Source organism: Crocodylus porosus, unplaced genomic scaffold, assembly GCF_001723895.1.
Source record: "Crocodylus porosus isolate Cpor-Errol unplaced genomic scaffold, CroPor_comp1, whole genome shotgun sequence".
NCBI classification, from domain to species: Eukaryota; Metazoa; Chordata; order Crocodylia; family Crocodylidae; genus Crocodylus; species Crocodylus porosus.
Genome location: NW_017728949.1, coordinates 38525040 through 38552175, shown reverse-complemented (window position 1 = coordinate 38552175; position 27136 = coordinate 38525040). Strand labels below are relative to the sequence as shown.

At 40.7% G+C, this 27136-nt stretch overlaps 1 protein-coding gene across 1 annotated transcript in view; it reads right to left on the bottom strand.

Moving 5' to 3' along the window:
• The window catches only part of PDE11A (phosphodiesterase 11A), a 254387-nt gene that overhangs the window by 39313 nt on the left and 187938 nt on the right, over window positions 1-27136 (bottom strand). The window contains exons 11-15 of the mRNA XM_019554498.1: window positions 26967-27113; window positions 26753-26860; window positions 12915-13024; window positions 8712-8802; window positions 6492-6592 (exon numbers count right to left, since the gene is read on the bottom strand). Coding sequence (XP_019410043.1) covers window positions 6492-6592; window positions 8712-8802; window positions 12915-13024; window positions 26753-26860; window positions 26967-27113 — 557 coding nt within the window. The remainder of the gene's footprint in view (window positions 1-6491; window positions 6593-8711; window positions 8803-12914; window positions 13025-26752; window positions 26861-26966; window positions 27114-27136) is intronic.

The window sequence follows — 27136 nt, the reverse complement described above, 5'->3', positions numbered from 1 at the left end:
TCCTGGCCAGCAGGGGCTCTGTGGAGCTGGGCCAGCTCCGCCTTCTCCTTGCTGGTGCAGCCCAGCCCAGCTCCACAGACCCCTGCCAGCCTGTGCCCTGCTTTGGGCCCACCAGTGCTGGCCCTGGGACATTGACAGGGGGTGGGGCACCTGTCATGGGGTGGGGCTACCTGTGCGGCCCTCGACAGCCTGACAAAACTGGGTAAGCGGCTCTCTGCCCAAAATAATTGCCCGCCCCTGGTTTAGGGTGACAAGATAATATGAGTTAAAGAAAGATCAGATGAAGGATAGACTGTTTTCTTGGCTTTTATTTTCAATATTCATGGGTTCATTTCCACACTGATTTACAATTTTTCATATTTTATGCATGATAAGGCTTGCTCAGCACCTCTTCAGTATCAAAACTTTACTTATGAAAATCTATCATGTATTCAGCATCCCCGCATTTCAAAATGGTGGGGGGGGGGGACGCTTTAACGAAAGCATGTCTAATGAGCTTTAGTTGAAACACCCCCGCTGCCATTTTGAAACAGTTTGTTGAATACATGAGACTGAATGCATGAGACACTGAGGGAGGTTTAATTAGATTGCCTCCTGAGAGCTGCTTTAATTAAAATACTTTCCTCCTCCAGAGCACATGTATAGGTGTCCCAGATATTAAATACAGTACATAGTGTGCAATAAACCTTCCAAAGAATATAAAAAAGGATCTGGACTAGAAGTGGGAACAAAACAACAGGGAAGTGACACACTCAAAGTTGCACAACAGATTAGTGTCCAATGTGGGAACTGAATCCAAGAATCCTGAGCAACTATGCCTTCTGCTGTACTAGTTTACCTTGACTCTATCAGATAAAGGTAGTTTGATTTCTAGCATGGCAAAACTTAGGAGCTAGGGACAGACATTCAAAAAGCCTGAGCCTGAATTGATTCAGTCTTTGCAGATTAGTCTAACCTGGCTAGGCTGAATCAGTTTGTAAATGCACAGACATCCCAGAAATGCAGGCACATGCCTGCAGTGGCATAGGCTAGAAGCTGGGGGGGGGGAGGGGCAGTGCTAGAATAGCCCTCTCTTCCCTTCCACAGAACTGAACTGAGGGGGGTGTGGCCAGGCCTGGCAGGGTGCTCTGATTAGGGAGGGAGTGCACCCTGTGGCACTGGAGGGGGTGCACCCTGTGGCACTGGTAGTGCCTGCCACTTTAAGGACTGGGCCAGGGAGGGGCAGGTGCCTGATAGGGAGCTGGGCCTTAAAATGGCCACCCTCGAGCTGAGGGCAGTTCGTGATCAGCCAGCAGAGGAGAAACACCTTGCTGCTGAGCTCTGCCAGGAACACCTTGGAGGTAAGGATGAGCCTATGGGGATGGCTTGGAGGCCTCATTGGTCTTGGGCATGACCTAAAATTGCACCCTGCCAGGGCAGGAAGTCCTGGTGGGGCTGCTGGTGGCACGGCAGTCCCCATGTAAATGCCAGGAGTGATCATCTCCCCGGTAAGGCAGGTCTGGGCACCTTATCCTCAGCCCCGACCTTTGGGTGGATTATAGAATGCAGGGAAGGCCAGCTAAGCTTCTTGAAGCACCTGAGCCTGCTGGGGTGAGTGGGCCTGCGAGGCCAGGCATGCTTTGCGAAGCACCTGAGCCAGGAATGAGGGACCCCAAACTCTCTACACAGTCATGCAGCTTAGACCTGACCTGAGGTACCTGACTGGTCCATGCTGGGGCCAGGACCCAGAGAGGGTTCAAAAGGTCCAGGGGACCACTGCAAGGGACACCCACAGAGCAAAGCAGCTTGGGATCCTGACTAAACATTGGGGTTCAAAATCGGCAGCCTCCTGCCTGATTAACATCCTAATACTATTACATCAAGGTATGGCAGACGAGTGAGGTAGGTGGTTGGCCCATAGACAGGAGGTGGACCAGCATGAAAGGTTGCCCCTGTCACAACTCCCCAGCCCCACCCCCACAACCTTCTGACCAGCCCATCAGGGAATGGATAATACAATGTTTATCACCCCATTAAGAAAACAACAGAGGGTACATTCCCAGTTACCTGTTGATTTGCCTTTGTCCCATCTGCCACAGCACTGACCGTAACCAGCATGTGGTCTGTTAGCTAATGCTGAGAAGTGCCTGCATAAGGCAGAGGGGACCCCTGCTTAGCAGGGAGTGGTGAGGGGAGCGGGGCGCAGGGGGAAGCCAGCCTGATGCCTGTAGTCTCTGCCAGAGCTCCAGTGAGGGAGCAGAGGGGAGAAGCCAGCTCTGCTGTGGAGCAGAGAACCCCACCCAGCCCAGAGAGCATGTTTGGATGCTGGGGGACTCTGGTTTAACTTAAACCAGCAACGGGTCTGGGACAGACATTGTATTAAACCAGTTTGACCCAAATCAGTTAAGTCTGATACTACATTCAATCAGGTTTATCTCAAACCAGTTTCAACCGTTTTCAAACTGGTTTATGTGCACTGAACATCTGTCCTGTTACAGGTTTAAACCAGTTTGTGATCACTTAAACTGGTTTATGTGTAATGTCTGTCCCTAGCTAAGGTGTCTTATAGGTTGCTACAGTTTGCAAAGCAAAGGTCTACCTGAACTAAAATTATAGACAGAAATCACTTCATCCGCCCTCAAAATACATGCATTTTTGCATTGATTTTACACTGAAATGAATGCATCAACATGTTCATTTGAAAATATAATCTAGACTTGATAATTAGTTAACATTTCATATACTTTGTTGGGCACATAAATAAAACTGAAAACAGGGCATGTATGAATCCAGTCGAAATGAGGTAAACTCCAGCGTGCCTGAAAGTCCCCCCTGCTTAGTAATGTTCCTCCATTATAGAATTCAGCATGGCAACTAGAATTTTGAGGCATAATGGCAGATTTTTAATACATGTCTAAAATAAGAGCAGAATTAAGTAGAAATAATTGCCTGTTTTGGCTGGCTGGACCTCAGTAAAGCAAAGCTACCTCAGGAAATTGTTGCAAAATACAGAATTTGTCATTCACAGTTTTCCATTTATTTAATGGAAAGGTTCCTACCATATTATTGAAACAGCTGATAGGGTGATACTATGCCCATGTTCTATGATACATGATATAAAGTGGTTGCACATTACAAAAGTTGCTAACACAATGCAAAGTCACACATGCAGAAAACAAAATTCATTTCTCTCATACAAATTCATGGCATAATGGTATAACAGCTCCTGTAGGAATAAATACTGCAATAATGAAAATTTTAATGGCCTCAAGGAGCTGGCACATAAACATTAAATCAGCCTAATCCTGAGCTGGTCCTTGGCAACTACAGCTATTACATTGTATTTGCACCACTAGAGATGGCTTTTAAAAATACTTTTTGCTTATTTTTAATTCACATTTTATTGAAAAAAGTCTTAGCAGAAAACAATGTAATAATTCTTTCATTTTCCTCCTAGGCAATGCGTATATTATCAAGACAACAACAATTAAATATTGAGAGTTCAGAAGAGAATGTGACCTCTTATTTCCACTCTGAATTGTGTGGCATCAGAAATATGGAACAGAGCAATCTCTAAGTATTAACTTAAATGTAGGTGGTGAAGGCATTTTGCTGAGCCATGCACTTCTAAATGACAGAGCCACTTTAAGATACACTGGAGTGACTGGAGGAACAGACTAAATCCCCACAGAGGTTCTTGTCTGGAAAAATCAGCCTTGTATATGAAAACAGTTGAAAATGCTGCCTTAGTGGATGCTTAAACATGGTTTCAGCTAGGAAGACTAGTTTAGTTACTTGGTAAATAAAGCTACACACGACATCCAAGAGTGCAAAAATAAATTAATGCTCATGTCAATTTAAATGTTGTTCTTCAGTATTCAATGCTGTTTTTATCCTCAGAGAGCTGGTTTTATGTAATAAATGTATATAGTTCAATGAATCAAGACCTCACTTCAGTGAATCTCTAAATTCAGTGAAATTATAAGAGATGAAACATGATGTTTATGCATTCTGGGGAGAGGCATTAAGCATTCTACAAAAACTTGCATCTTCTAAGTGATTTTTTCCATGGCCTGATGTGTTAAAATTATCTATTAAAATATCACAATAATTTACTACCCAAATACCCACATATCTAATACAGCCCAGATCTGATTTTTCACTTCTAGGTCATTTTATTTGTTGATTAGTTGAAGTTCTACAAATATGTGATGAGGTTCTGAGGGTTTTTATCCACATACTATTTTTTATTGCAGCACAAACCAAATCCCTGATTCATAGATGGACTTTATAAATATCACTCTTAGTACACTGGAAATTCAGGAATACTGTTTTTGTTTGCTTGGTTTTTTTTTAAATCCAAAGGCATGTAAGAGGCAGAAAACTGAAAAAAATGTCAATGAAGCAAGCATGTACTTGCTCAAAAGTCTTTCTGTTATTTGACATAAGTATTGCTGATATAACCCCAAAAGACAGTTTGACCCTAAGACACCCCTTTTGATGTAGGAAGATGTAAAAGGTTACTGTCCTGGTGGGGATTCATCCCAAAGAGAAAGCAGCTACTGTATGCCCTCTCCTGGCCATGTTTGCTGAGGAAGAAATCTCTGCAGAATCCTTGTCGCTGGAGTCTGTTCAGGATCTATCTCAGATCATTTTAGCCTTCTGCCTACCAGCCTACCCCCTTCCCAATAGCATGAACTATATTTTAAAATTCAAGCCACTTGTGTTAAAGCTTCAAGGGCAATACTGAGCACTGTGTGCACCTGAAAATATCACTGCCTTCGGTACTGCCAGTTTCCACTGTCATTACCCCTTAAAATCATAAGCAGTCTTCACAGACAGCTTCAAAAGCCAGAAGGCCCAGAAAGAGTGAGATAAAAACTATGAAGGTCCTTCCTGAAGCCTACTGCAAATTTGCAAAAAGAATATTCTGATGAAGTCATTTTTAGAAATAATTTTTAGCAACATTAATTTTTTTTTAGAATGCAGCTTTAGAGGCAGATGCCTGACTTTATCAAGCTCTCTCTGATAATAGGCTAAATGGTGGGGGTGGGGAAAGGAAGGAATATTCTTTCTCTGAGATAAAGAAAATATTAACAGAGAGCGAGCTCTTAACACACAAATAATGGAAGAAGTAGTCAGAGCAAACTTTGCACCATTTTAAATAATACCTAGTGATTCAGCAAATCTTTAAAAAAGAAAGGGAGCGATATGCATTGTACATCAGCTAAACATTTGCTCTTGGTTTGGCATCAAGCCGTCGGTGCTCATGACTGAGGAGAAATAATCCATATCTCCTTGCTTACAAGCTCAAAAATCAATGAGTAGAGTGCAAGGAAGATACTAATAGACAACAAGTTTTTTCCTAATACAGAAAAATTCCTTAGGATGGAGCCTTGTCATGCTTATCACAGTAAGCTACAACTGCACTTCAATCTCTGTACCATAAACTTACCATAGTGTGTGACCCTCAAACCCACCGTGCTGCTCTAAGTTTAAGGGACCACTTTTAAACTGAAGCAGTGTAGCAGTATCTGCATTCTCAAGGTAATTTGCTTGGGCTAACTGGCATTGCTGCTTAGCATAGCTAATTAGCTCATTTGCACAGTTTCTGGTTTAGGAAATAGCCCATCTCAAGCAATGTAATGTACCCAAAGACCCTGATACCAGGGAGTGTGAGTTTGCTATGTAGACACAGCCCCACAACACTTCCCCCAGTGAATTATCCATGTGGGTGTGAGCAAGTAAGATGTTGATTGACACACCTAGCTGGACATGTGATGTGCAGGAAATGTAACATCACTGCACTGCGAATTATCATACATACAACTCCATGTCCAAGACATTGACTTAGTTTGACTCTCCTGGTGGAACTTACTAAACTTGCAAGAAAATTAAAGGAAATGGTATTATCTTGATCACTAGCATGATGTAAAAACAAGGAAAAGGAAAGAACAGAATTTGAAGACGACGTCTACTAATATATTATGCCTCTCAGTTTTGCAAAATGGGGCACTCTGGTGAAAAGCAGTATAACTTGACTTCAAAAGGAAATACCACAGTTTCTTACTTAAGCACCTTCCTGTACAACTAAATACAGCTCTTAGCACAAGAAAAAGACCCTCTGACCTGGACTAGCAGTTCAGAAAAGGTTAAAAAAGTAAAGTTACTTTGTATTTCCTAAAAAGCCCAAAAAATGGTTGTGTGCTCTTCACACACGTAAGCTTCACACAGTACAGGATTGGAGTGTGACTCCTTTCTGCAACAGCTTCAAAGTTTGAGGCTAAGACTTATCTTGGCTTTTGTTGACACAGACAAATTAAACATTAAAATAAAACTTATCTGGACACAAGATACTCCCATTACTCTAATATATAAGCATTAGACTAAATCTCTCCAACCACAATTAAACACTAATTTCTCATATCATATATCGCTACTGGTGTTTAATAGGTCATTAGAGAACATTCTTCGAATTTTCATTTGTCAAATACAAAAATGCCAATACTTACTCAAAATACAGAGTGAGGTCTGTTGCCAGTATTGACTGCTTCAGAAGCTGCATAAGGTCACTATAGTCCTTGGAGGACAAGTTAGCAAAGATGTTGTGACCCTATAATGAAAGAGATTGAGAAGGAAAAGGGCTAACAATCAATATAGGTTTTTAAAAGGTTTCCTAACTGCATTTTGCTACTTTGTAACATCTGATTTTTTTTCTGGATTATGGGAAACCATGACAAAATAAAGTTAATACTGTTGAGGTTATATTCAGACTGGAAATGTTAAACACTGCAATCAAGAATCTGGGCTGTGTTTCTCTAAGCCGTACCAAAATTATAGCCTCTTGTGAGAAGATTTATTCTTTAGTTTGACTCTGCACTGATTCAGTTTATGGAGAAAAACTATGGATACAGCTCAATCTGTCCCTATACCAAATGTTTTTAGAACTATGTTTTGCAGCTTTTGAGCTGTGTTCTCAACAGATTTATCTGTGCTGCTGCCCACAAGCTGCTGTTAGAGCAGTCAAAGGCACTAAATCAATTTTTCATTCAAAATAGTCTCTCTGCTCACCCCAGCCATTATTCCACTGTCTTGCTGTATGTACAGATTTTCCTCACACAGACCGAGGTAGCAAAGCACATGGAACGTGAGCCAGCTTAACAACAGTGGTGGGCTCAGTAGAGTACTTCCGAAGGAATCTAAAGAAGTAAGACCCTGGAAAATGTTTTATAGCCACAATGAAAGGAATCAAAATATTTAAATATGGATGTTTTAAATAAAGAAGGTAGAAGGAACAATTTTACAGATCATGATCTAACAAATTAGGGTGAACAGATTAGCCATTCATTTCTCCATAAATGCAGGGGAGAAAACAAACTGAAAGAATATACTGCCATTCATTTAAGATGAACTCTAAGCTAAAGACTTAACTGTAGAACATCAGTCACGTGTGCTTACATTCATATACATAACACAGCACTCACATACTGCTTTGTTACCCTTTGAAATAACAATGGTTGTATCAAACCAAATGTAATTTTGGTAGCTTGTAGCCATCTAATGTTCAAATCCAATATGCACTGCCATCTAGTGCTTAGGAAGAAGAAAATTACAGTAAGGAAAACAAAGAGTTTTCCATACATAAAAAGGACATCTGTCCTTCCTTATCCTCAAAAAAAGGTTTTTTTTCACCCAATCACTGGGAAAGCTGGGGGAATCTAGAAGGTTAATTATAAATACAATTTAAGTTCAATGTAGCCAGAAAAAAACATGACAGTGTGTATTAAAAACAGTAGCTATTCATAGTACAGATTAATGCACCAGCATATCTGAAATACTGCCTTACAAATAGCTAAAAAGGAGGATTTCAAGATACTAGTGCCTTGCTGACTTAATACATCCTGTGAAAAACTAAACATTACTACAGTGTGGAAGACTCTCTCAAAGGTGCCTAGAGCAAAATATAGACACTTTTTATGGCATGAATAGGAAGCTAACAAAATAATAAAATATAAAAGTTTTCCTGAAGATAACAATTGCAGACTGTTGTATTAAATATCAGTGTATTCCACTGAGTGTAATTACAATGTACTAGAGAGAGCAGGCCAGGTCCTTAGGTGATGCAAACTGGTATAAGCTGTTTGACTTCAGTGGCAAACTGGGATAACTTGCTTGACTCCAGATTGTGCTAGCAGAGATTCTGGATCTGCACTTATTCTAGCTTGAAAGCATTTTGTCTTACTTCTACATTTTTTTATCAAAGAAGTAGTAACACAGCATATAAAGATTAAAATCCTAGCAAGATGAATTGCCCAAGTTAGAAATGCGTGAGCAGAGACAGCAGTTGGATCCGCATCGGATAAAGCAATGATTCTCGTGGATCACAAGGAGGAAGTATTTTTCAGATTCACTGATTTTATGGGTGGCCACAGTTATTCCACATTTCTATTGCACCTTAAATTGAATGTGTGGCCTGTCAAACCCCATGTGCTGCCCAGCTGAATGGAGATGCACATCATGTCCAAACCCAGCTGGATTGCACATGGGGTTTTGACAGGTCCCGGTGTATAGGGAGTCTGGTATTGGGCTCAGTGTTGGGCTCCCCATGCACCAGTAGCCATATAATCCCTGTGTGCCACCCAGCTGGGTTTGTGCGTGGTGTTTATTTCCATTTCCTGGCTGGTGAAACAGCCCACCAAGCATACAACTTTAATAAAACAGCTACTTTTTACCTCACTTTGAAGAATCATGACAGCATGATTAAAATGATGGTGTTCCAAGGTAGCAGACGTTCCATAAAGCTGAGCCAAAGCTGAGCCACTCCTGAGAGGCAACACATGGAGTCAACAATCAGCAATCAGTTAAAAAGCAGACAAATAAGTATTACAAAAATTGTTCATAGTGTCCTCCCTTGATCCCTTAATGGGATTTTTTTTTCTTAATTTAAGAGATTTAGTTACCAGGACATCCACCCATTCTCAAATACAGTGTTCTGAAATGTAAGTGGAATTTCACATTCAATATATTAATTTACAGCTACGGCCAGGCTTTCAGATTTTGGTGCCTGATACATTTACTCTGACTAACTGATGATTCCTTTTGAGCAACATTAAATTTTTGGTGGGAATATTCAAAGACATCTAAATGATTTAGGAGGACAGGCCCCTTTGAACCAAAGGAATCTAGAAACAACACTTCTGGTACCTTCTCAATGTCTGTAGTTAAAAAAAAAATTAGGTACATCTCAAGTCACGCTGTGTTTCATAGTTTATATATACTTGTAAATAAGCAATCACACACCTATATATATGGTATATATGCACACAAATATATGTGTGTATATCTAACACACATATGCACACATACATGTATACTGTCTCTGCACATACACACACAGTATACATGGACTGTAAGTGCCTTGGGGCTTTCAGTCAATTCCTCTACTTCTGCACAGCTCCAATCCTCAGTATATAGAACAAAAGTGGTATCTACTAGATATGTGAAAAACTCTGCTGTGGAAAAGCTGTAAGAGTAGTCCTTACAGTAGGTAACTTCCATGCAAATTCAAAAACGCTAAGGTGAACAAGGAAATAGAAGCTGAACCTGAAGATAGAAAAAGAAAGTCTAAGAGAATCCTTAGAATATATTTTCCAGTTATGCTTATTGTTTAAAAAAAGATCAGCCACAAAATATATATGGTATGGGGCTTAAAAATTCTAAGTTGAAACTTTAAAGGAGGAAAAACTATGAAATGTAATTATGAAATTGAAAATTGTTGGGAGGTGGAAAGGAATAGGATTGAACTGTCAGGGTAGATTAATGTTCACCACTATTTCACTTCTGGGACCCAGCCTAAAGCGACAAGATGGGTTTTCTTTCCAAAGAAATGAGTATAAGAGATTATGCTAGAAACGAATAGAAGGAGTCTCCTAGGAGTATATACTACAAAGCTGTACCATACTGATATTTAATCATCAGGGGCAGCTGCATTAGAGAGGGGGATGACTGGAAAACATCATCCCTAGAGAAAACAGTGTTGAGGTGTATTAACAGAGCAATTTCAGAGAACTGTGATGCTGCTTCTATCATATGCCTCTTGATCTTTCATTGTACAAAACACTAGTCTTGAACACTAAAGATAAAATAGGAAAATGTGATGCTTAACTTTATAAGTTAGGCTGGAGGAATAAATCACAGTTGGTGTTATGAAAGTTACAACTTCTATATTCAGGGATATTTTATATGTGTCACACCATGTCTTTTGTTAAATGTCTTCAACTATTTCTTTATGATGTTATAAAAAAACAGCCTCCTCTTTGCAGTTGTCAAACAACTGCAGGAGATGGCATTCTAATGCTGAAACCCTCCGATTCACAGTCCCCAAAAGAGAATTAAATGGTGATTAGTTTAATCAGAGCCCAAACCTGTAAGAATTTAATTTGTACACAAGATCCATTTTTATAAATTAGGGACACACACATCAGCTTTTGCAGTTGTCTTACACAATTTCCCATCTTTTCCGCTTCTCTTTAAGACTCCAGCTGCGGAAAGCAACTGGTGATGCTTTGTAACCTTTACACCAGCAGTTCTGTTTTGCAGAATGGCAATTCATTTCCCTTGCAATGGCGAGCAAGGATTCAGATAATGTCAGCATTTCATTGAGACTGCAGGAACACCAAGAGCTAAGGAGACTGCAGTTTAAGGAACAGCCAAATATCTATTAGAGGAGTTCACCAAGGCAGTTTGCCCACAGAAACAGCAGTCTGCGAACAGCACACATTCTGGCAAATATCCTCCTCTTTTGCACAAAAATAGGGAAGAATAAGCTAACATAGGGGGTGGACATGTACACTTGGAGCTGTTTCAAAAGGGGAGCTGCTCATTTGGTGTGGGGAGGGGCACAGCAGCTGTTATGTTTTAAGTAATATGTGCACAAGCCAGAAGCAATACAAATGCAGCAAAACTGATCCAACTTTAACTCTGAATGAAAGAATATTAAAATTACAGCTGCTCTGATACATTTGTATCACTCGGGTCTGGAGGGCCACTGCAAGTTTCCACCTAGCTTATATAAGAATTTGAAGAGTAAGCCCAGCTAACAGCTCTGTGGGATGTTCGACAACCAGCCAGCCCATCTTCCTGGGGAGCATATACACCCTACATTATGTCAAATGTTCACACTAGTCCAGCACACAAGTTCACATTAGTCCAGCACACAAGATACCTAGCAGATGGGTTGGGAAGGAACCACATATCTGTGTTACACAGAGGCAGTAGTTCTAGGTCAGCACTTCCCAACCTTGAAGTCATGACCCCCTTTGGGGTCACAATGATAAAAAATGGGGTTGCAAAGACAATCACAGATTTTCTCCTTTAAGGGAGAAAAAAGTGGGAAATGGTAGGTCCTCCTTGCAGGCTTGCATAATTCCAGCCGGCATGGGGCTGCTTGGGACTGCAGGGAACAGGAGGAGGGTGCACATGCACATGGCAGCCAGGCAGTGTGGAGAGCAGCTCCCTGTAGGTAAGTCATGGGGGGGTGGGGAAGGCAGATTGAGACCCCCACAGTGAGGCTTGTCTGGTGGGCAGTGGAAGGGCCACCTCCCTGCCACTGTGTGCTCTCCTGGGGAGGGAGGCATGGGGGGGAGCATATGCCCCCCCCCAGATTTGTGTGCACGATTGGGGCAGACGCAAGCCCACTGTGGGCTGCGGGCTCTCCACCACCCTGCCTGCATCCACAGCAGAGTGGGGCAGGGAGGCTCAGTGCCACTGCTGGGAGCCCTATTCTGCCCGCACTGCCATGGCAAGGTGCCCCCTGCCCACCTGACAGCAGCAGGGGGCACAACTCTACACTGCCGCTGTCACTGCTGCCAGGTAGGCGGGGGGCACCTTGCCATGGTGGCACTGCCAGCATGCGACTCCCAGTAGCAACACTGATCCTCTCTGTCCTCACATTCCCACCCACTGAGCTGCAGAGGCCCCTGTGGGGAGGGCAGCAAGGTGGGGAGCTCTGAGCCCACAGTGGGTTGTCTACATCCTCCCCCCTCAAGGATTTATGGGTCACGGGCTCTGCTTGAGCCATGCTGCCTGCGGGATGGGGGAGAGGAGCTGGGTTCCGCACTCTGCTCCGGCCACAGCAACCGCCACCTCCTGCTCGGGCACTGCTCCGGCTCGGGCATTGCTGAGGAGAGGTGGGGGGCTGCAGACCCTGGCCCTGGTCCCGTAGCCTTGGCAGCTGGGGACTCCCTCCGGCAGGGTTGGAGGGGGGCAGGGGCCTGCGGGTTGAGAGTGAGAGGCCACGTTCAGGAAATGGAGTCATGCTGAGGAAAAGGTTGGGAAGAGCTGTTCTAGGGCTTTATGTGGTGGATGTGAAAGAAATGCATTTGGTTTTTCAGCCCATCTGTTCTGGGCAGCCTACACTGTGGTTCTAGACAGGTGCCAACCATTCCACAGTCCAAAAAATAAAAGCTGGGCTTCATGCACATTAAGTAGATGCCATTCTTTGGTGAACATGTGGTTTCAGTTTTAGCTTATTTAATTTGATCTGATATAATTGGAAACATTTTCACTAGGGTTCAAAGACCAGTGAGGGACAAATCAGGGTAGTTGCAAAGCTCCTCATGGTTAGCACTTACAGGACTGTAACTGACAGAAATTTGACAGGCAGAGGCATTACTGTTTGGTGCCACATTTCTATACTAGGTGTCAGTTCACAAAGGGTAACCAAAATCAACAGCATGACACTAAGGGCAAGTCAGCAATTACCAAAAAGAATAGGGAATTATAAAGATGGATAGTCCCTCATTACATGCAAGCATAGAAATACTTGGCCTTGGCCTAGGAGGCCGGAAATTAATGCTTCATTCTTTATCCCCTGTCACCTTTTGCTCTTGTATAGAAGGAAAACAAATTAAAGTAATAAGAATTAGAAAACTTACTTGGCTTGGAAGGCATTGTTGGTTCCCCTGTGGTCAAGGTCATGACATAAACATCCCACAATCAAAGCTAAAATTTCAATTTCAGTCAGAATCTCCTGAAATCCTGCTGTCTGAGAACAGAAAAATAGCATCTGTAACTATCAGAAGCAGGAAAGATAGACAATGTTAGTCCACTGAGCAACAGTCAACTTTGTTTTGATACCACCAGCCTTTAGGTAAGGGCAAGATAAATGCTTTATTGCCATATCATATTCACTGCTGTATGTTAGATTGTTAGTGGAATAGATGGTATCCTTGGAGTGATCTATTATTATCTCTGTGTCACATTTGTAAGACACTCACTATCCAGAAGGTACAGGTGGAAAAAAGCTGAAATAGAACATAAAAACAACAATTACACACTAAGACAAGAATCTAATTTTTCTAAGTGAAGAATGTAGACAGGGATTTCTTAGCTCTTGAGATGGCTGTACTAGTTTATCAACACTGCTGGAGACATCTTCAAAAGCTAAATCAAAGACGATTTAAGAGGGAAGAATTAAATGCTTTTTTGTGCTAATACTACAGGCTGTTAGAGACTGTTTTGTAATCTTGGACAATGGAATTTGAAACAATGTTGTGCTATTTGAAGAGGAAATACTTTGGATAGCAGAATTCCAGAATGAGATTATGAGAGAATGAGAATAAATTTGAGTTTGAGAGATTTTTTTTTCTAAAATCATGAGAATTCTGCAGAGAGAAAACTGATGTGAGAAGTGCAGACGACCCAAATTATGACTACCACAGCCCAAGTATTTGAAGGGGAGAGTTGATATAGGGAACCTTTACCAACGCCATATTTCTCTGGGTGGGTAGAAGGCATAGGAAAACTGGGTGTCCTGAGACCACACAGGAGGTAGTAGGATTACAGACACCACCATAGCTCCAGGACAGGTGTGCCAGGGTGAGGCAGAAGCGGTGTCCTGCCAGTGGCACATCCAACAAAGATTAGGAAAACTACACTGGAGTGGCTGCATGGCATTTTTTTTTCAAAAGACATAGCAGGACCCACCAGTAACCCTGCTCCTCACACCACAATCAGGCCTGCTTCTGCCTTGCACGGGCACAATGTCTTGAGGTACTTCAAACTATTTCATGCCAATTCATCTCCTTAGTTACACTCTCTGAGGGAGGGATGATTTGGCCCATAGATGTTCCAGAAGCATCAAAAATACTGGTTTGAGTAGAAAGTTACAGTGTATGACCTTTCATCCATGCTGAGCACCAACAATTCAAACTGAAGTCAATGGGAGCTACAAGTACTAGAGACTTCTGGCAAATCAGTTCAGGATAAATGAAGTCTACACATTGAGTGACAATACCAGACAGTGGCTTATAGATTTGAAAGATGATATCTGATGCCATATGAAAGAGAAAGAGCATTTCACACAATGTAATAGAATTGATAGAAAAGTCACTGAGAGAAAGGAAATCAACAAGTCTCACTGATAATTTATCAAGGTGAACATTTATTTAATAATGGGATTAGCATTCCATATTTTTCAGTTAACGATTGTTAACAAGATGCAACATGTAAATAATCTGGTTGAAGGAAGGAAATGTAAAATCTTAAAGTTTGTTTCTGAAGCCAACAGTGGAGATGTGATGACTAACGAAGAAGACAAGGAGGTGCAGAGAGATTTTAACTTTTATTTGACAGGTTAAGTGAATGGAAAATGCAGTTTATTGCAGCAACTATAAAATAAAGACAGGAGGCATGAAAGGGGTCAACAACATATAGAGCATGTGTTAGATGGAACAGCAATGCAGCATACCGACCAGGGCAGGGATTTAGGGGTTATGGAAGAAAAAACTTTGAAAGCCATTGGCCCAGCATATGGCTTGAGTAACAAGGGTAAGCAGAATGCTGGCAGTACTGAGACAAAATACAAATCAGGAGCAGCAATACTGTTACTGTTTAAAGCTCATCTAGAACACCATGTTCTGGATTATGGCCTTAATACATGTATAACGTCAAAAACAAAAGATTTCAAGAAAACATTTAAGGAGGCGGGGTTTATCAAAGACCCAAAATCATACTATGAAGTGAGCTGGTACATTCAAAGTCAAAGTAGTATAGTAGAAAAAAAAATGAACTTTTCACACTGGTGGAAAAAAGTAGGGAATATTATGTAAAATATACTTGTGCAGAAAATAATTTATGGAAAAATTTAGTGAACATAGCAGTAAAGACAATTGTGTAAATGTTGGAAACAGTGGAGAAGCAAGAAATAAGCAAAGATCAACAAAGCAAATGCATGGAATGAAAAAATTTGTCTTCAGACAAAAATACAGAATGGTTACTTATTCTTTGCTAATGTTGCGGGGTATCTACTCAGAGACTTAGATTCAGAAAGAAACTGAATGTGTGAAGAAGTTCTGACAGTCATATGGGTATAGAAACATCCAATCAGGAACAAAAATAATGTGACATAGTAACTAATTACATAGCAAATAGCAAATAACAGATCAGCATTTGTTGGCAATAGGGAACTAAACTCCACCAACTATATAATTTTTTTTCACCTCTAGGCTAAATACTGCCTCTACATAGTTGTCTAAGCTGGACTATTCACCTTTGAGTATGGCCCAGAGAGGGAGGAGTAGGCAGCATCTAGCCGTAAGAGTATACTTATTATACCGTGAAATACAGTTTGACAGAGGCCAGACCGGTGATTTCTATTTCCTAAATACCAGAGCAGATATACCCACTGAGTCTTAAAGGATCTTAAGGGAAGTAGGTACCTTATAGATAGGGACCTACCAAATTCATGGAAGAAGTGGGCTACGCAGCAGGTCCTTTAATCTTGCAGGTTTGCCTGCATGCCCCTCCCTATTGCTGATTGCCTGAGGGGCCCTGCTGCTTGTTGCTGACCAGCTGGGAGGCAAGAACGGCATCATATTTAAAACTGCTATTTTCGCCTCCCTGCCAATCAGCAGTGAGCAGCAAGGCCCCTCTGCCAATTGGTGGGAGGGGGGTGGAGGAACCTTCAAAATTAAAGAACCTGCCATGCAGCCCACTTCCACCATGAATTTGGTGTGTCCCTACCCATAACATTACATTTTTACTGAATTTTAGTGGGTTTGTGTATTTTTATGCACTTAAGCTCCTTCACTCATGTACAGTTTATCTGTAGAGACTAACATGTTACTGCAAAGTCTACTGTGAGGTCTACTATGCATCTTAGTGACTGCAGACCATAAATCCTATTTAAGTCATTCTTAATATTTCTATCACTGATATAAGCCAGCAACTTCCGTGGTCTGTTGTTTCTGTGTCAATTCTATTTTATGCAGATCAAGAACTTGACTTTTCAAGGTGCTAAGCCAGTGGTACTCAACCTTCTTAGACTCAAGGAACCTCACCCGCCTCACCCCACCCCGCAATAAACTCAAGGATTCTATGTATATATAAGGCTTAGTCCATCTGTCTGTGTGTCTGTCCGTAATGCTCTTGGAGAAACAACCAATTAGAGTGCTTTCCACAGACAGACACACAGACAGATGGCTGGAGGTGGAGGTGGGGATGGCACCCAGCTGGATGTGGAGCAGTGGCAGAGTGGCTTGGTGGCTAGAGGTGGCTGTGTGCAAGCTTCTTCCCCGCCCTCCCCACCGTGCTCCTGAGAGGCAGTGGCGGTGTGGGGTGGTGGCGCACGGCACTCCGCCCTCCCACCCCACCCTACCCCACAGTCATTCTTGACAGGCAATTTGCTAGGCCACCATAAAAAGCTAGCTCTTAGTTTTTGCTCATTTTTTGACTACAGAAAAATAATACAGGAAATCTTTTGTTGCAAAGAACTGGGAAAGACCACAAGAGGCCAGAAATATTCTGACACTGGATTCCTATCTGAAATCTCTGGGTACCTTGTGAATCGTGTAAGTTTCACCTAAAGGTGCTGATATTGTGCATCATCCTTAAAAAGGATGCAGTATCACCTTTAGCTCACAATCACTGTGCTAAGCATTCCAAGTTTGGTGGGAGTTGAATGTGCAGGTATCTGGGGTGGTTTGTTCCTTGCAGCATTGGACTTTAGGACTACATATAGAAAAGACTAATCAAAAGCTGGAAAGTTCTACTCATGCAGAATTGATTTATAGATAGAATAGCTTGACTATTATAAGATCTCTGTGTCTGAATTATAGATATGTGGCCTTTAAAGCTTCAGTTTCAATAACATAGAAGAGCGGAAGAATCATCTAAAAAATATAGTGTTTGCTACTTTTATAAGATTGTTCTCATATAACAAAGAATAATCAAGGTCTCTTTTTTTTTAAGTGTAAAAAAATAGCTTGACATCATGTTATGTGCCAAGCTTTAGTCCAGACAAAATGTCCATACCTGAGTTATAAACTACTGGAAATAGGAGTTTTATACTGGAAAATTGATGCTGTAATAAATGGTTCTTAATATAACACAAGGTTTGACTGAATTCAAGGATTCAACCTGCATCATAAACGTGGGAGTACAGATTAAGCAATTTACTAACAGTAGCAATAGTGCAAGAATAAATTCAGCTTTTTTATTTAATCAAAAATCATGTTGTGGAATACATATATAGCAGAGGATATTTCACTTCACAAAGCACAATTAATTTAAAAACTCTTATGGTAGGAGGGTGTCCGCTATATACGTAATGCAAGAAGAGAAGAGGTTATGTTTCTGCAATTTTTAAATTTACATGTATAGAGGAAAAATACATAGCTACGGATGATGGTATTGTAAAATTTATTTTCACCAGAAAAGGAATGACCCATAACTCATGAGTGGCAGAGCTTCAGGTGAGTTATGGAGGTCATTCTCTCATGTGAGGAAATGAGTTGCCTTACACCTAGCCCCACTTTTATGTATTTTGTTATTAGCACACCAGATGTGATATTAATTATCTATTGCTTTGCTTTTTCCCATTTTTACTTTTTAAAATAGATATTGATGTCAGATGAAGGCATGGTTACTTAACTATGGTCTGATCCTGTGGCTGTTCTCATACCACTATTCCTGTCTCATATGACTGGGATCACTGAAGTCTATGGGAACACTCACGTGCATTATGAATCCATTAGTGCAGGTTGCAGGATTTGCACATAATTCTCCTAAGCTGACTAAGAAGGGTGTAAAATATACATTAATTACACAGGAATAAATTTCTTATTGTTAGCTTTAGGCTTTTTAAAAATTAAATTTGAAAGCTGTCTTCTTATCCCCAGCACTTACAAAAAGATTTAAAGGCTACATTGGGTCCAATGTGCAGTCATTATTCAGGAAAAAATTCCCTTGAAATCTATGAGTTTTGTTTGAATTAAAAATTGATGCCTCTTTCCTTTACTTAGCAACTGTTCTTTTTTGGGAGGTAAAACCCTTCCTTTTTGGGAAGGGTAAACACATTACTGCACAGTTCTATTTACAATGGTCCTTATGACATTGATGTTTGACTGATGGCATCTTATCTGTGTTGTTACAAATCCATTAATAAGCTTTAATAAGCATTAATGTATTTCATACACACACACACACATATACATCTAGATGTAAATACATATATATGTTTGTGTGACCATACACATATGTGTTGCTGTTAGAGATGCACTGATACATCAGTCCCATATCAGAGTGTGTGCCCCGCTGTATCTGTGCGCAGGGCAAAGGTGGGCTGCTGCTGCGGGCTGGGGCCAAGGGCTAGGGCCTGGGGCTGTGCTGGGCTTTTCCCAGTGCAGGGCTGGGCTGGGCTGTGCAGTGGCACTGGGAGGGAGGCTACAGTGGTTGGGCTTCAGCACCCCAAAATTCACCATACCCCCCCAACCTCCCCTCCCAGTGCTGCCTCTGCCTGCCCCAAGCACAGCCCAGCCCAGCCCAGCCCCCGCTTGGGAGAACCCGGTGCAGCCCTTGGCCCCAGCCCTCAGCAGCAGCTCATCTGTGCCCCACACAGATCCAGGGGGGCACATGCCCCCCCATACTCTCCTAGGGTGTGTGCAGCACTGGGGGATGCCCCCTACAGTGGTCTCCAGATGAACCGTGGCTCTGTCCTGTGCCCTGCCCCACCCTGGGTGGGCAGTGCCTGCCCTAACCCCACTCCCTCACTCACCATGGGAGCCTTGATCCACCGCCCCCACTTGCCTTCCCTTCCCCTACAACAGACTTACCAGCTGGACCCTGCTCTCCACACCGCCAGGCTGCATATCAGCAAGTGGATTGGTATTGGCTGATATGGCTCACTGAAAATCAGCCATTGGTATTGGCCCAAAAAATCTCTATCAGTGCACCCCTAGTTTCTGTGTGTTTATATATGATCGTAACAATGCTGTGTTAACTAGGATGAAAACCAAAATCAGAAAAGAACAAACAACAATGTGCTTTCACTGCTGCACTTTTAGACACCATTCCTGCTTTCTTTTCTTTTTCAAAACTCCCATTCAAGTGGTTCAAACCATTTTGGGCTCAGTGGGTTTTGTATCTGCATATTCCTACTCTTTTTAAAGTAAATTTGAAATTTGTTACTAATGTCAATGGGAGACTGGGCTCTTTGAATATATCTACTCTATGGCAGTAGTGTGCTTTGACAAGGATGTTCCTAAACACTTCTGGTCCATCTGTTCCCACTTATGCACTCCAGACCTGAAAATATACGGTGAACTTGATCTGGGGAATACTGCTGTAACTGTACCATGATCTCTGTTTTTGGGATAATGCAGAACAAATATGGATCTCTTGATTTACTGTGCCCAAAGCACTGGCTTCCGTGGGATTTTGGAGGAATTAGTGTTGTGGTAAAATGATTAGAGACCTACTTAAATCACAATTTTGCAATTTTCATGAAAAGTGAGAAAAACAGCTATCTCCATGACTGCCATGAAAAATGGGATTGGCCACAATTTCCTTTGGAATCAACCCTCAAAAATGCTTTCCAGAATACAAAGAAAGCATGGCAATCACTACAGCCATAAAGCACATGATTAGAATGAGAGATACTGAGAGGCTGAGGTAGCGACATAAATTAAATGAAGGTGCCAGCAAGGAAACCAAAAGTGTTTCAGTGCCAATCAGCAGCAAGGGATGGGACTACTGGGGCCTCTCTGACCAATCAGTGGTAAAGGGCAGGACCACTGCAAAATGTGTACAAAATTGGCTCTGCGTGTTATGAAAAAGTGTCTTGCTGCAATTCAAATAGGCCCCTAAAAATGACTGCAGGAAAGGGCCCTGTACAGATAATTTCTTCCCTCAGAAATTTAATAATAATCATTTAGCTAGTCACCTATTTAACATCTTGGTTTAGTGTATTATATTCAAATTCCAGTTCTTAATTACGAGCAACCCAAGACTAAAGCAAAGACTTCTATAAACATTAAGACTGGGATTTTCAAAAGCGATGAGGAGAGTTAGATGTCCAGGTCCCAGTGAAATGGAAAGATACAATAACTTCAGTCTCTACTGTCTCTAATTTTCATGATCAAAAAGCCTAGCTTGAAAAGTAATTAGCTGACATCAGAAATATGGGGTGGCTGTACACACTACAGGTTTTAATCCTAATTAAATTAAATAGGTTTATAAATTTTATACTTGTTTATTTTGGAGCGTTGCATCTGTGTTTACACACACTAGGTTTTCAAACAAATTAAGCTGGATCCCTGGCCAGCACTACAGGACAGCAGGATGGTCCACCACTGCTCCCCCAGCCTGTGACCCCCACCCACCCCATGCTTGGGCCCTGCCACACAGCTGTGGAAGCAGGGAGCTGGCAAACCACATAAGAAAAGAAAAGGCAGAAACCATTCAAAAGCAATTCCAAGGGATGAACTACAAAAAAGTTGCAGTGCCATCTGGTGGATCAAGAGGCCCATTACATGTCTTTGAGTGCCTTTGTGCTTGCATGCAACAAATCCATGGATACAATGCTTTAATTCCTGGTGAACCAAACTAAACTGCGCCCCATAAGTTTTAGTTTAATGCACAAGAAAGACCTTTAAAGTGTTGAGATATCCTGCTTGTACAAACAGACATGCAGTTGCAGTATTGAACCGCGTTTCCCTAGTATGACTTCACTGGAAGCACCAGCATAAATATTAATATGTTTACCTATGTGTTACTTGTGTTTTTTATCAGATCTTGATATGCCATAAGCACTTATGCAAACATTGTGGGGGGAAATAGTTACAGGAGTATGTGGGCGGTAGGGGGGAATGTTCTATAATAATGCTATCATGGGAGGCAGCCATCATCATCTGAAGATTACAACAGCTAAAGAACAAATTAGTGGCATACCTATTTGATGCCTGAATACTACTTTCAAGAGCAAAGAATGCTTTTGGAGAACTAGGATAACACATGTTAATCACAATTCACAGATCTGTAACTGTTATTTTGATTTTTCATTTTGATTCAGAACTTATTTCTGAAAATATAAATCTATCTTTAAAAATTAAGCTAAACTTCAAGGTCATTTTTTTGAGCCAGATGTGATTTTCAGTGATATAGGAAATCAGGTACATTACATCTGGGCCTGACAGTATTTGGTATATTTTTTTATTTATGCTCCATCCAAAAATATTTCTGTAACATTAGCAAAGATGACTTTGAATATTTTGGGATAACTTTTTGGGGTGATCTTTAATTACAGCACATTTAAAAAAATCTTTTCATGCACCTGTCTTCTTATAGATAGCACCCACATTGTAGTACTTAAGCACTACACATGCATATAATGATGAATTTACAATCGCAACTGTCCTGAAAAATAAGGGAATTATTATCTCCAGATGGAAAATCAGGGCACTGAATAATTACATAATGTGCCCAAGGTTACAAAGACAATGAATAGCAGATGTAGAAATTGAATCAAATCAACAAAATGCTAGTCTTGCTCCTCATTTGCAAGATCAGGCTTTCTACCTCTGGAAGAAATGATAGACCAACTGGGCCTCACATTGAGTCCAATCCTTTTCTCACTGAAGTCAGAAGCAGCAACGTATGCAAAGTGGTTTGATTAGTCAATTTTACAGTCATTCTTAGGAACTCAGGCACTAAGATACTATGATAAGCATTGCTTGGAAAATCTCAATACACTATTTCCGCCCAAATAGTGATTACTGATGGGATTCAGAAAGTAAGGCTTGGGAAACAGTATCAAAGTGTAGTACGATTTCAGCTGAAGAGAACCAAAGCCATGTCCTTTAAGAAATGGAAAAGATCTGTTTTTTTTTTCTTACTTGATGTCATGTTTTTCATCTTCCAATGAAAGGGTAGATTAAAATGCCTTTCCCATTCAAAAAAGCAGTCTCCTACAAAGTTTACCTTAGGGCTCCACCTAGAGGACATTTTGTATCATTTATGAAATCTGCAAGGTTTGGTGCATGCAGGTGCCATATATACAGAATTGGGGTGATGCTGAAGCTGTGATGGTGTGTAAAAAATAGGAGAGGCAGTGGTTTTTGTGAATTGTATCTTTTAATAGATCAACTCTAGAGTTGGAAAGCTTATGAAGTACCCATGAGTTCCAATTTCGGTGGAAAGTACTCTTGAGGAGGGGTATTTCTACGCAAAAACTTATCTGTATCCTTCCTATATACAATTGGTTCAATAAAAGATATTACCTACAAAAATCTTTTCCTCTTGAATATATACAGAGCTCATTTGACAGAACTAAACAGATTTCAATGCAGTCCAATTTCCATTTGTTAAACAGTTTGCTATGGCTTTTGTTTTACTATTCAGTCATGTATCAGTGGTGTGTTTGGAATGCTAAAATGTCAAGCTTATAAATCTTGAAAAATTACCATTGCGTGCACTTAGTCAACATGCTCATGAAGTTTAGCTTAAGGTTTCATATCCGTTATCTAATGACACAACAACACGTTTCAGACACAGAACTATCTTGTAGGTTTAGCCAGGGAAGCATATGCAGTTATAAGCAGCAGAACAAACTCTTCCAAACATTAAAGCACCATGAGAACAACTGCAACTCTCACTCCTCTTTTGAGTTACATTTCTCATTCACTGAACATCTCTGTTCTATTCCTTTCATAATGACTAATGTAACATACTTTGTCTTAAGAAATGCCACATGGTTTAATGGTCTGAGACACAATCATGAAACAGCAAGCCAATAATACAGTGCAGATCAGAACTTTGCATGGCTTCATACCTCTTTATTCTTCTACCTCACTTTGTAGATCTGTGTAATACAGTGATTCGCAACCAGCGTGTCACAGCATCCCTGGATGCATGAGATCCTTTTAAGAGTGTAACAGGGTGCCACACAATACACAGTGCACAGGTGTGAAAATATCTACACACGATTAACAAGATAAACCGAGAAATTTCAAATCGGGATCCACAATGTAAAACCTTTTGACCTGTTGTGATCTTTCTGACTGTTTTGCAGAAGAATAGTGTTATTGTTTTCTATAGTCAAAAAATGAGTGAAAGATAAGAGCTGGCATTTTCTCAGAAGTGCCTTGAGACTAATGAGAGGTGCCCTGAGTGCAGTGAGGTTGTGATAGGTATAATAAAAGGGAGTTATGGGATATACTAGATGACATTTTTACTATACCATGAGCACATAGGTCACGTCTAGACGAGCATGGATGTGCAGTATGTGGTGCCGCAGACCTGTCTGCAGCGCCACACACTGCACATGCAAGTGTTCCCCACGCTGCTACCTTGCAGTGCCAGGGGATTTTTTCACCCTGGGATATCCCAGGGTCAAAAAACCCATGCCAAAAAAAAGCAGGGTGGCACACATGGTGGCAACACATGCCACCCAAAACCAGAGCCTGGCTGGCAGCAGCCACACTCCAGCTGCTGGTCAGGCTCCCAGCTCCCAGAGCACTGTGGCTGCAGCTCCCCAAGGCCCCCAGGACCCCAGGTAAGGGTGTTGGGGCCAGCATAGTTGCTAGCCCCAGCTTCCCATACCCCACCCAGGGTAACCTGCCACACAACATAGTGTGTATGGCACAGGTATTCTCTGGGGACAAACAGCATGGCACAAGGTGTGCCACTGCTACTTGTCCCCAGGGAAACAAACATCCATGCTGGTCTGCATGCAGCCATAAAGTACAGAAGACCTGATCCAACCTCTGCTGAAGTGAGCAAAAAGACTTTAGTGGACAATGGATCAGGTCTTATTTGATGTGTATTGGTAACAGTTCAGGCTCTGCAGCTTTGAGAATGCTACCTCCAACAATGTAAGTAATACTAATAGCATTTCAGAGACTGGCTAGCAGTAGGAGTCTTACAGTAAAAATGATTAAGTTCTCCTGAGGGAAAGGAAGAGCACAAGTAGCTGAACTTCACGATGCTTCTGCTCAATTTCCAAAAATGACGGAGGATTTTCCAAAATGGAGTTCTATAGCAATATATTGGTAATGCATCATAAAAGTGCTCGTGTGCTTTGATTGCTGATATAATTTTTCAACAAAATTTATTACATCTTCTTAATTCTTGAACAAGAGATTTCTAACTGGTGCCTAAATAATATGCTTTTAGATCCTATATATTTCACCCTGGGTTTCATCATCCATATGTTTGCTGTCTCAACATATGACACAATCTTGTACAAGAACTGGTATAGAGGGAAGGTAGGAACTTCCAACTGATTTACAGGATTTCCTTTCAGTCTTTTGTTGACATGTGAGTATTTTTACACTCTTCCATTAAAACAAGAGTTAGTTAGCCAGAATGTGACATTACTGGTCACAAAAAGAAATGTGTAGTATCTCCTGTACCAATTTATGACAGCTCATTTTTTATAGTGTAAAAGAATTATATGAAATTGATTTGCACAGCCCTTGATTCAAAAAGATAATCTTATTGTGACTAATTTAGGGCAACAAATCAGAAGATTCAGGTTTTTTTCCTGGCTCTGTTACATGCTTCCTGTATGACCTTGAAGAATAAATAGACCAATGTTTTCAAAAGCAGCCTTTGTTTTGGTACCTGAATTTGATTTTCTATGATTAATGTGCAACTGTAGTATCTGTTCTGAAACACTAGAGTATTGCTATTCATATTAGGGGTGTCTTAAACCTGTGTAAGTTTAAAACCTGCAAAACTAGAAAAGAAAAAACTTTCACAAGTTCACAGGGGGAAAAGGCTATATTTTCTTTACTCTCAACATTTTTGGGTGAATAAAAAACAATAAAATTGTCTTTTCACCCTGAAAAGATCACAGTTTTACCCAAAAGATAGAAATTTATCTTTTTTTCCCCATAAAGAGGTGTGTTTCTTGCCAGAAATAACAAATTGTTGCTTCAAAACAAGTTTGAAAATAATAGTGAAGATCCAAATTTTAAATGCAAATACTCAAGGGATAAAAACAGAGTTGATTCACAAAAAAACAACTTGCATCAGTTTTTACTGATACTACTGGTATAGTTCATAATGTTATTGTAATTTGAATTACTATGATTATATTATAATTTGAACAAAGACATGTCTTCAAAAAAAAAAACTTTTAAAGCTATTCACTTTTCATATCCCTATGTTTTCTTTTAAAGCTGTATCACTTTAGGACATGCTTTACCAAACTTTCAGACTTTTATTTCAGGCTACAAACTATGTGTTTGCACAAACACAGGGCCTGCAGGGCCTTCTTTTAAGGGTCATGATGGACCCTGTGTTTGGAGCCAGGTTTTGATTAGATTTACATTAGGGTTTGAGGATTCAAGTCTGAGACTGTAAAAGGAACACAATTCAGGTTTGTGGAGTGAAAATTCACAGCTCGTTCGTCAGGCAGCAGAAATCTCACAGCAAATGGGCTTCTGCGGCCTTGAATGAGATCTACAAAATAATCTGTTCTCACAAGATTTCCACCATCCTGGGTTGAAGTCTCCCAAGTACAGATGCTCTCCCAGGGTTTCTGCTACATCCAAATCAAAAGAGCTGTAATTTTTGGTTCTACCTTGAACAAAAGTCTTAAGAGCAAATTTGAATCCAGGAATTCATCCTATATTCCGTTGAAATGGAGGAATTTGGATTTGACATTTTGGCTGTAGCTCATCTCTAGTAAAAAATAAAGTTGAAACGTGGAGCATTCCAAAATAAATATATAAATAAAATCCACACCTACAATAAACACATAAATAGATGAATATTTACAATAACAATCCCCTGACTGAGCCCTATTAACTAACTATAAATACTGAAGGGTCACCACTTTTTCTACCAATTGTTTAAACTCTGTACTTGCAGAATACCATTACCAACTTTTGAAAATATGAATTCTATCCTGTAGTGACGTTTTCTACAGGTAAAAGAAATTATTAGCATCAGCAAGAGTTACTTCTTTGCTGACAGGAGACTCTATGATTGCTGATAGTAGTACACAGTATGATGTTGTCTACGGATTTTGTAGGAACAACATAGTTCACAGCTAAGACCACTGCTAAAATGTTTTAAGGCAATGTCATCTATATCAATTTAAATGAAACTAGGACAGAAAAAACACACCAAACAATCCTAATCTTCCACGTTCTTGTGACCTCCATTTTCAAAGACAGAAATAAATGCAAAATCAGGAAGGGAAATCACTGCTGTAAAATCGAGAGCTAGATAATAATATAGTCCTCCAAAACTGCCATCTGTTATTAGTCATTTTAATGTGCCTGCAATAACACTGTTGCTAAAATATTAAAAAAGTTGTCAAATATGTGATGCTATAAGTTGGATGTCCTAATTTCTTGTACATTTCTATTTCAAATAATATCGTAACTAGAAAAGACAACAAATGTTGGGGAAAACAAGTTTAGACAGGTAAGATATCATGACAATAAAAGCTCTTATGGAACTGTCTCTCTGAATAGATACTTACAGTTAACATTGCAAACATCAGCTGGCACACATTGAAAGCATGCCTCCAGTTGTGATACAGAACCATTCGATAATTCTTCCTAACTGTCAAAAGCCACCTACACAATGTCTGAAATAAAAAGTACAAATTGTATCAGGGCTACTAAAACGTGTACGAACGGACATAACACTGCCAAGACAAAAGTGGCAGGTATCTTTACAGAACAGATGGTTACCTCATAGTCAATTTTAAATTTCTGAACCATTCCAAGCTCCATGAACATCCGGAGGGCTGCAGTAATCATGGCATCCACATCAAGTGAAAAGTCATCAAAGTGGATGTCATCGATGCCAAGTTCTGATGCCAGTGGGATGTTTGCTGCCTAGAAATGCCAAAAGAACGGGA